The 11,516-nt window shown below is 40.5% G+C and overlaps 1 protein-coding gene across 1 annotated transcript in view; it reads left to right on the forward strand.

Annotated features, from left to right (window-relative positions):
- Window positions 1-2,182: 2,182 nt before the first annotated feature.
- Window positions 2,183-11,516, forward strand: part of ANKFN1 (ankyrin repeat and fibronectin type III domain containing 1) — a 106,182-nt gene continuing 96,848 nt past the window's right edge. The window contains exon 1 of the mRNA XM_015817224.2: window positions 2,183-2,368. Within this exon, the coding sequence (XP_015672710.2) occupies window positions 2,183-2,368 (186 nt within the window). The remainder of the gene's footprint in view (window positions 2,369-11,516) is intronic.

Genomic DNA, 11,516 nt, shown 5'->3' on the forward strand with positions numbered 1-11,516 from the left:
CCATTTACAAAATTCATCTGTTTACAATAGTTCACTAGCCTTGGAAGCGTGCAAGGCTATTTGTAATTTAAGCCAATTTAGGTTTCAGACCTCCGCCACCACCACTTTTAACAGGTAGAAAGTTGGGAGTGGTACCAGTGCTTGTGCCTCTGCTGAATTGTATGACCAATTAGTGAGAAGGGTTCAGTGGGAAGAAAAATAGAAATGCTTCTGATGCCTGGTTATCAAAGTAAGGCTGGGGCTTCATTATGGACTGGATCTAAGGAAGGAATGATACTACTCTAAGCAAGCAGTTCATCCTGCACATCCCAGTGTTGAATTTCTGAATTAGGTTACACAAAAAAGCACTCGCTTTCCAATTATAAAGTGAACATTGAAATATGGGTGATGCTTAACACACTGATTATACATCAAATGGGTGGATAGTATAGCATAGTGCTTTCTTCAGAGCAATAGAGAATCACAGAGATGAGTCTGGAAAAACTGTGACAGCAATTTTATATGACTTAAGTCCAGATCAGAAAGAAAATGGGATGAACTTCAAATTTGCTCTGCCTTAACACTCTGGGATATATGAGGGAAGGAGGGAAAAATGATATCAGGCTTTCAAGATTTTATTACCACAGTCTATATTGATAAAACATAAGTGCAGCAGTACCTGTGGAGTCTCTTTCTCGACCTGGTCCCCTTTGAAGAGCTGGCCAGAAGTGTAGGCAGGTAACAACAGTCTGGTGCAATAAAAGGTACACAGGGGAGCTAGAGTTTGTGTGGTTGTTTCCTAAACATCAATGCTTTATCTTGTGAGTCGCACCACTATTACTCCTGGTATCATTTTATTAGACTACCCACAAGTGTCCCTACAGCCCCAAAATGTTGCCTGACTCTGGAGTGCAAGACAAATTTGTTCTTTAGGTGCATGTGCAAGCAATGAGAAAATAGGTGTGCTTATTTTAAATGTTGAAAAACATGGTTTTCCTTTTTCTTTTTTCTGCAAAAATCATTTATGGTGGATGGCCCCTACTTTTTCAAAGAAGCACAATCAGATCAAAGGCAAAGGAAACTGAGAGGAGAGAGACAGTGTCGAGAATAGAAAGAAGCAGGGCATCTTTTGTCAAGGTCATGAAAAAAACATTGAAAAAGCCCTAATGCAAGGCTGGACAATTGCTCTCTGTAGCCCAGGGGTCTTCAAACTTGGCCCTTTTATGACTTGTGGACTTCAACTCCCAGAATTCCTCAGCCAGGCACACTGGCTGAGGAATTCTGGGAGTTGAAGTCCATAAGTCATAAAAGGGCCAAGTTTGAAGACCCCTGCTCTAGCCTGATATTACTTTACTGTGATGGACAGCAGCCCTCTTGGGTACTTGGCCAAAGTTTTCCCTCTCAGTTGCTGGGTTCTTTCAAATGGAGGTGCCAAGTTTCTTAGGTCCAGCGAGTATATATCCCATCGCTCTGAGCTACAGAGTTCCTGCGATGTTCTGAGAAATCATAGTTTACTGGATCACTGGCATGTCATTCCTGGCCCTCTTTTGCAAAATTTCCTGGAACAACAGAACCAACGATTTTATTTATTTATTTAAAGTGGCAGCAGTTGCTTGGGTCCCACCCATGGAGGACAGGATCCTATCTGAAGTACAATTCCATGTATGAAATGATCAGAGGAGTATGTTTTAGTCAAGGCCCCCGGTGTAAACCAGTTAAAATAGAGTACCAAAAATGCTTTCGGAGCTTCAGATTTCTCTGCCAACTCTCAAAATTGGGCTATTGGCTCTAAAAAATAAAGGAAAACAAAATTACAGTGACAGAGAGAAAGGAAAAATACGAACATGGAGTGGGATGGTGCTCAGATAAACACTCCAGGGTTTTAAAAAGGCCCCTATCAGCATTAATAAGGACAAGTGCATCAATCAAGATGAGGAATTTCAAAGTTATTTCCATTCCAGAGAAATTGAACAAAAATAATTTGATTTGGGACTGGGAAAGCAGGCTGAAAACAGGCCGAATATTCACCACTGAGGTAATTTGTTCTTTTGTTTGCAAAAATGGCTGTTCTCATGTAGAAACTTAGATTTCTAAGATTCTAATATAGGTTACTTTCAATGAACTCACTTGCCAGGTTGAAGAGTGCCCTTGTTCTAACAGCAAAATTGTCCCTTCCTCTTCCATAGGAACTGCCCAGTGAAAAATGACCCAGCAAATGCAGAGCTTACAACTTTCCCAGACCAAAAAGAATAACCCTCCATCTTCTCCCAATGCTGCCAAGCGTCTCTATCGGAACCTCTCCGAGAAGCTGAAGGGAAGCCACTCATCTTTTGATGAAGTGTATTTCAGAGCCCGGACAGACCGTCTCAGTCTCCGAAAGTCTTCAGTGGTAAGTCTTCGGCATCTCCTGCATTCGTCCATTCGTACAATTTAATCTCATAACCTGTTCATGGTTCATTCCAATAGTTCTTACATTTCTCTCCCCAGGTGATGCCGACTTCCTTCACCAAATTTTTGCCCATGTAATTCTTTGAATACTATATCAGGGAGATGTTGGAGGCATCAGCGAGGATAATTACAGGCCTTTCCAGTAAAAATATGAGGGAAAATTATATTGTTAAGGCTTAACAATAATTTAGCTTCGATGGGTGAGGTACACCACTACCAGATTGGTATATAATAGCCAATATAAGATCTTGTGTGTGTGTGTGTGTGTGTGTGTGTGCATGTGTGTGTGTGAATAACAGGATAACAGAGTTGAAAGGGGAGGTTGTCTAGTCCAACCCCTGCTCAGGCAGGAAACCCTATACCATTGCAGACAAATGGACATATAATCTCTTTTAAAAACCTCCAGTATTGGAACACCCACAACCTCTGGAGTAGGAGCCAGTATTGTCTTTGGGTGATTGTCTAGAGAAGACCCTGAGGTTTTCTTGATCATATTTTTGGAAGTGGTTAGTTCAGTAGTTAGGCTGTCCCGGAGTCACCCAGCTGGCTTCATGCCTAAAGTGGGACTTGTAATCTAATGGTTTGAAGCTGATGCCTTTAGCTACTACAACCTAACTCTCCATATACTGTATACTATGCATCAGGAATAGATAGGCAAGTTTTCCATAGTGGGAATGGTGCGTTTTTAATTTTTAAAAAAATGTCCACCAAGGGCAGAAAGGGTCATGGCAATGGTATTACTGGTTGATTTTTTTAAAACTTATGGGTGAGGATGTTTTAAGTAAGGTAGGTGCATTAAACTTAGCAGAAGTTTACCATATGCACTTCTTTTCCTATTTTAATAAAAGCAAGCAACCCATCAAAATATGTCCCATTGAATTTCTTTGGCATAATCTAATAGACTCTGCCTTTATTGATCTGGGACCATAAATAAATAAATGGATTCTGCTAGCCTCAAAACAGCTCACAGGTTGCCTGCTTTTCCTACACAGGCTTGGCCCAGTTCAGAAAATCCCCAAGTAACCCAACAGAGCAAATGCAGCCATGCCTTTGAAAATATCCATATGCCAGAGTATAGCAGTAAAGACAGCCCCCTGCTTCTAAATATGAATTGCAGTACAGTAATTCATTCAGTGATGAAGATATACCCAGCACAGTCCCCACCTCACAGCACTTACAATGCACAAATGTTTATACCACATTGGCTACTTTGCATCAGCCATAGGAGCACTGCCAGCAGTCTAGCTCAGGGGTCTTCAAACTTGGCCCTTTTATGACTTGTGGACTTCAACTCCCAGAATTCCTCAGCCAGCATGCCTGGCTGAGGAATTCTGGGAGTTGAAGTCCACAAGTCATAAAAGGGCCAAGTTTGAAGACCCCTGAGCTAGCTGCAGTGTCAAATCCAGAGGCATCTTTTTAGGCAAAGCTTTGAACTCATCTCTCTCACACACAAATACCATTTTGGAATTCATCACCCGAGGGAAGGAAGGAGATTCCTAATGCCAGTGTCCATCTCTTCCCTAGGCAGGACAGTAGCAGAGACTACTTATGGCCCTCTTGAGAAAAGGCTTCAAAGTCCCCCAAGAGATTCTGAACTGATTTTGGGTGTGTGTGTGTAAAGAAGGGATCAATTACTACAATAACAGACTTGAATGCAGGACATTATGGGGCAATTGTCCCTGACCTGCCAGATCCCTTCTACATATTGAAATTACATTGCTTGCATAACTTTATAGTATATTATATCATATGGCTTCTGCCTAATGCTATAGCTGCTTGCTTAGCCAATATAAATTCCAATACTGCATAGGGTTTCTCTGTTTACGCTTCATGCTATAGTGCAATTCCTTAATGTTATGGCTCTTCTGAGTGACCGTGATTCTGAGACACCCTACTCCCCCCTTCTCTCCAACACAGCCCTTTGTGGAAGCAGCCAAGATTAGCCGTTTCAGTTTCAAGTAGTGTTTCTATCCCACCCATCCCAATAAATCTTAGTGTGTGGATGAGCTATAATGCTTTATTCATAGTTTTGGTAATTGAACATAGAATAACGGAAGGGACCTTGGAGGTGAATTGTGTGTGGTCAGACACTGATACTTGCTGAGCATTTGTTGACCGGTTGAGTTAATTCTGCTGCAGATATGCCCCTCCCCTGTGGTCACTAAGCACTGCCCTTTGTGACCCTTTTGGCATGGGTTACAAAGGGAACAGGATCCTTGGTTTTCACAGAGGCATCTTGTCTGATCTTGGCAAATGCTGTTCAAGCAAAACAGGTCTTACAGTCTTCTGAAAATTCAGGTGATTGGTTATTAAACAGATATCCAGTGGTCTTTTACTGGAATGTTATAAATTATTGGAATAACTGCATGAAGAGTCATTTTTTCATGCTGGCTGAGAAATTCTGGGAGTTGAAGTCCACAAGTCATAAAAGGGCCAAGTTTGAAGATCCCTGCTGTAGATACTCAATCAGCCTAATCCTAAGACAAAGTATGCATTCAATTTATATTGTTTAACATTGATTGGTGCCATTATGGACAGTATTACATGAGACATTCAACCCCTATCATGTATTTGTAGTTTTAACTAACGTGTGGGAGTAATGCAACATTTTTTTTCTCCCACTTTGTTACTTCAAAGGAAATGATTCCATTTAATTCTTTCCCATTTTTATTAAAACTCCCCCTTTCCCTTGTGATAGGAGAATTCTAAGTTATATTGAAAACTGCAATCCGAGACCGCATTTCTATCATTTCCAATTAACTCCACATACTTTTGGTAAGAACTTCACTTTTAAAAACAGAGTGACATACACAATATACACATATGGCTTATAATGGTTTATAAGACAAACCAGTCAATGTTCACATTAATTTAAATGCAGCCAAAGCTGATTAAAAAAGAGCATGGTGCTGTTTAATTTCAGTATAATAGTGCAGGCAAGTGTTTGCTAGCTAAGTGCCCATTTCTTTTCCTATGAATTTATAGGCTTTTGGGCTATTTTGTGCCTGTTCTGAATCCTGGCAATAAAATTAATCCTAAAACCTATCATAAAAAGGATTCACAGGGAAAGCATATGATTGCCCTATTTATTCGTTTGTTTATTTAGTATCCTGCCTCCATTATTTTTACAAATAAATCAGGGCAGCAAACACCTCAACACACCTTTCCCCCCCTATTTTCCCCACATCAATGACCCTGTGAGGCGGGACTTGAACTCACAGTCTCCCCCTTTCTAGCTTAGTGCCTTAACCACTAGACCAGGGGTAGTCAACCTTGGCTCTTTTATGACTCGTGGACTTCAACTCCCAGAATTCCTGAGCCAGCTAAGCTGGCTCAGGAATTCTGGGAACTGAAGTCCACGAGTCATAAAAGAGCCAAGATTGACTACCCCTGCACTAGACTGAACTGGCTCTCTTGTAGAAAATTAACTTCTTTATACCACCACGTAAGATGGCAGGTGAGGGACCCACATGAAGGAGAAGGCTAGATTAGAATTCTCTGTGGCGTGTAGTTCGTGCTGGCTTTGAAGAGAGAGGGAGGAAGAGGATTTACTGGATTGTCAACTGCAGCCTCTAACTAGGTCAGTTCTGCTTTTATCTGCCTTGTTTCAAGTGGAGGGTTCGCCCCCTCCCCTTAAATAGTTGCTTTTGTGTCCGTTAATTTCTCCAGAGATGCACGTTCTGTGAATTTCACAAACCCATCCAGCAGGAAAGCTCAAGCGTGGCTCAGGCAGCTCTTTGGAGCATTGTGGGAAAGCATATAAATTTGTGGAATAATTGCTTTTGCCCCGATTCTGTAAGAACATATCATGTGGTACATTTCTCACCACAGAATAAAGACTGAACCGTTTTCTTCCCATCCAGGAAAGCCCATTCTATATAAGTAATGGCTTCTGGCCACTCTCAGCCTAACCCACGTAGCTCACAAAACAAGGAAAATCCCCTGCAGGGAGCAAAATCTTTGTCTCCCCCACCCTTTTTGGTGACCCAACCCCAGTTCCCAAAGGGAAAAATTGCTTTGGGGATACAGGGTCGAAATCCTATGACATGATAGCAGTATTCTAGCTTTTGAGGGGCTACCACAAAGAAGAGGGGGTCAACCTAGTCTCCAAAGTACCATAAAGCAAGGCAAGAAACGATGGATGGAAACTAACCAAGGAGAGAAGCAACCTGGAATTAAGGAGAAACTTCCTTAACAGTGAGAACAATTAGGCTTGCCTTCAGATGTTGTGGGTGCTTCAACGCTGGAGGTTTTTAACAAAAGACTGGATAGTCACCTGCCTGAATGGTATAGACTAGAGCAGTGATGGCGAACCTTTTAGAGACCGAGTGCCCAAACTGCAACCCAAAACCCACTTATGTATCATCGTGTGCTGGGTAGGTGTGGCCCATTGGGTGGGCATGGCCCATTGGGTGGGCATGGCTGTGGTGGTAATGGCAGACTGGGTGGGACTAAAAAGTTCAATCAATCAATTCCAACTTTGTGAGATTTTTTTTTTCCCCGCGAGAAGTTGAAATTGATTGATTGATTGAACCTTTTTTTTTCTTTTTGCACATGGCGGCGGAGGCCTAAAGCGAAAAGGTTTTATAAAACGCAGCTAAAGACCTAGGACTGGGGCGACGGTGCGCGTGCCCAGAGAGAGGGCTCTGCGTGCCACCTGTGGCACGCGTGCCATAGGTTCGCCAACACGGGACTAGAGTCTCGAGTCCAGCAGGGGGCTGGACTAGATGATCTCCAAGGTCTCTCCCAGCTTCTATTCTATTCTATTCTATTCTATTCTATTCTATTCTATTCTATTCCCAACATGAAACAAGCTTGCTTCTACTTCTGCTATGGGAATTTTCTTTATCCTTCCCTCTCTTCTAATGCTTTGTTCTCCCTTTTCCAGAGGTTGCCCCAATACTCAGGATCCAATGTTGTAAATGGGAAAAGACCTGCCGGGAAATTGTGCAGTTGCTGGGTCCCGTGGCCAGGGGTGTTTCTTCACTTCTTCTTGCCAGAAGCCTTTTGCTCTTTGTATACTATTTGTAAACCACTCAGTGTCATCTCTAGACGAGATGGCTGACACACAAATTTGAATGAATTAATGAAGACAGAAAGCCCAAACATTTATTCTTTGCGCTGAGTAAAGAGACAACCACAGTTTTAAACAAAAGGGCTCTCAGAAAATAGTGCCTCCAGAACTTGCATACTCACAACAAAGAGCAGGGGTGGGAAATTAATTTTCCCAAGGGGCCACGTGAGAAACCGGGATTATTGTGAAGGGCTGAACCAACAATGCTGTGAAGGTGGATAGGCATACATGCACACACATACGTAAATTGAAAAATAATAGCAGTTAGCTGAGATCTGCTCTGGATGGATATCTCTTAGCACATGGGCTGCAGCATGTTGTCCAAGTTAAGTTTATGAGTGGTCTTTAAAGGCAGGAGAATAGTACCCCTGTTCCTAATAACATATAATATATGCCCAGAGGTAAGCAGGCTTGTTTGGTCAAATATCTCACAATATTTTTGCAACTTTTTTCAAATCTCTCAGCATGCTCAGCTGGATCTTGTTGTTTGCATAATATAGCTCCTGCCATTTAAAAAAAAATTGGCTAGTCTAAAGAAAAGAAGAAATAAGGGAGACATGATAGCAGTATTCCAGTATTTGAGGGGCTGCCACAAAGAAGAGGGGGTCAAATTATTCTCCAAAGCACCAGAGGGCAGGACAAGAAACAATGGCTGAAAACTGATCAAAGAGAGAAGCAACCTGGAATTAAGGAGAAACTTCCTAACAGTGAGGACAATTAACCAGTTGGAACAGCTTGCCTCCAGAAATTGTGGGTGCTCCATCCCTGGAAGTTTTTAAGAAGAGACTGGACAGTCACTTGTCTGAGATGGTGTAGGTTCTCCTGCTTGAGTGGGGGACTGGACTAGAAGACCTCCAAGGTCCCTTCCAGCTCTATTCTATTCTATTCTATTCTATTCTATTCTATTCTATTCTATTCTATTCTATTCTATTCTATTCTATTTATCCCAAAGGGATACTGAAAGGAGAATTTTGTAGGACCCTCTAAGTCACCACTGCTGAGCATTGCTGCTGAGATAGATGTCTTTGTCAGCAAAAACCTTATGGATGATAACATGATTCTGTACCTGTTTCTTTCAAGTGCAATTGCAAGATGATGGGTTGATTTGTTTCCTGTGGTTGTTCTTTTCCATCTGAGCAAGCTGTCTTTTAAAGGGACGTCTAATGGGGTTTTTTTTTCCCCCTGGGCTTAAATACCAAGCTATGTAGTGCAGCTACGTGACGTTGGGCAATGTCAATCCTTCCTCCTTCATATACAGCCATGTTCTGGATGATCTGGAAATATCAGATCACAGGGATGATTGGTGTGACATAAAAAATGTGATGGGTGACGGCACGTTTGGATCCTTGATATGGCACTTACTTCTGCATAGTGAGATTTTCTGGAAATGGCACATCATGTTAGGTATGTTTTCATTAATTGTTGGCGTGTGAACTTCTATTGCAGTGGATCTGTCCAGTGAGTTATAGATTTAATTCCCATAAAGAAGTATCAGATAATGATGGGACATTTCTGAACCTGACTTTCTTTCTCAGGATTATCACAATCCTGATTTATTTCTGGCTCTGATGGCTAAAATATTCTTTCTTTTTTATTTACTTATTTTTATTTTTGCCAACTATACCATAGGACAGGGGTCCTCAACCCCTGGTCTGCGGACCGATACCGGTCCACGGCATGCCAGCAACTGGTCCGCACAAACAAGCAAGGCCCCATCCGTGGGATGCAGGTAGCACACAAAACCACACCTCCTCTGGTCCCTGGAAAAACCTCTCTCCATGGAACTGGTCCCTGGTGCCCAAAAGGTTGGGGACCTCTGCCATAGGATATTAGGGGAAACCTATTAGCATATATTTGTTATTCACCATTGCTGATTATAAGCCCAAACTTTCTGAGATCCAATGTTTTAATGACTGCTATATGTAATTTCATACCTTTGGATTTTTTTCACCTCCAGTGTGAATTATATTCTTTAAGGAACTGATAATTTCTGCTACCAAATTCCAGGGATTAGCTCAGGGATGGAATTCCAGAGGGCAACCCTCTTCTGAAGCTAGTATTTGTTTTAGAGTAAAGTCCTGAGCTCAGTCCATTTGCATTTCAAAAGGAAAATAAACAACTCTACATCTTCAATGCAAAGTGATGGATAGAGTCATATAGAGTTGGATCCGAAATTCTTTTCTCCATTCTCTTCAGTTAAAACCCAATCAACAACAAAATCTCTTAATTAAAAATGAAGCATCATCATTATTATTATTATTTTAACCGAAAGGCTGCTACAATCTGAATCTCAGTACTAAATTCTCTTCAACTGAAATCTATTCTAAAGTTATTCTACACCAACCTTCCCACTTGGGTAGTCTTTTAGATGTGTTGGGATCACAATATCCCAAAGACAATTTGGCTTGAATTCAGAACTGGAGGCTCATCATAGCTGGAAGATGCCAGCCTGAAAAAGGGAGAGGGCTGTTCAAGAGGATACAAATTACTAAATTAGTATCACACCAACACAACACAAGCTGTACCCCTTTTGTATATTTGTAAATCATGCACATGGTAGAGATAGAGCTTAAGGTGAAACCCAGCTTTTAGCATTCTGATGAAGCGCTTGCAGATGTCTCTGCATTTTTCATTCCTTGAAAATCATTATTTCATCATTATTAATAACTATTTGATATTAAAAATATTTAATAATAATAATAATAATAATTAAAAAGCATTCATTCTATTCATTCATTCATTCAAGGCTAGTTCACACATTATAGTAAGCCATAAAATGATTTCTTTGATTTACGGATTCGCTTCGGTAGGTAATACAACATTTTGTATAGATTTTCTTGTGAGAACCACGTACTAAGGAAGACGAATAACTCCGGTAAGTTTATTCCCAGGGTTTCGACAACCCCATATCCTATCTATCTATCTATCTATCTATCTATCTATCTATCTATCTATCTATCTATCTATCTATCTATCTATCTATCTATCTATCATAGATAGCGATAAATATAGATAGATGATTAGATAGAGAAAGAGAGAGAAAGAGGGGGAGAGAGAAATATAGATGATTAGATAGAGAGAGAAAGAGAGATAAATAGATACAGATAGATAGATAGACAGATAGAGACAGAGATGATTAGATAGAGAGAGAAATAAATAAATATAGATAGATAGTGAGAGATAGAGAGAGAAATAGATATAGAATAGATAGATAATTAGAAAGAGAAATAGATATAGATAGATGATTAGAGAGAAAGACGATTAGAGAGAAAGAAAGACAGAGAAGGATAGAAAGATAAATATAGATAGATGATTAGATAGCGAGAGAGATATATAAATAGATATAAATGATTAGATAGATAGATAGACAGACAGACAGACAGACAGACAGACAGACAGACAGACAGATAGATAGATAGATAGATAGATAAATAGATTTTGTGATTTATTTAAGCCATTTAGTCCAACCCTGCTCTTCAGAATTAACTATTACTGACAGAGTAAATAAATTACGCATATTTTCATTTGTTTGAAATATTTATTTACAGCGATTTTCCAGCCTTGCTATTTTTCAAAGGCTAGTCATAATTAAAATCTCAGTAATACATAAAAACCATGATAAATGGTGCAAAGTTACAGCTAATAATTCAGAATTCACCAACCATAACATAGTAACTAAACTCATGTTGCTTTTGAAAGTCACTTGAAAGTAAAGGTGGTCATTTGGAAGCACTTTGAAGGAAGGCATTCAGGGAAGGCTCCAAGTCTGAAGAGCCCTTAATGGAATATCCATGGTCCTCTGGTGTTCACTTCCAATGAATGTTGCTCTGAGCATTATGGGAACCTTATAAATGTCACCCTCTCACTGTTGAGATGCAATTGACTAAACGTATAGCATTGTCAGATTCACTCTCTGAAGTAAACTGTGACTCTACTGTAATTGGCACTTACTGTGGCTTTAGAAAATGGTGGGAAGGGGAAGGGGAAGTGGAAGGAAAGTGAGTGAGTGAGTGAG

Source organism: Protobothrops mucrosquamatus, unplaced genomic scaffold (assembly GCF_001527695.2).
Source record: "Protobothrops mucrosquamatus isolate PMUCROS unplaced genomic scaffold, P.Mucros_1.0 scaffold565, whole genome shotgun sequence".
In the NCBI taxonomy this organism is placed as follows: Eukaryota; Metazoa; Chordata; class Lepidosauria; order Squamata; family Viperidae; genus Protobothrops; species Protobothrops mucrosquamatus.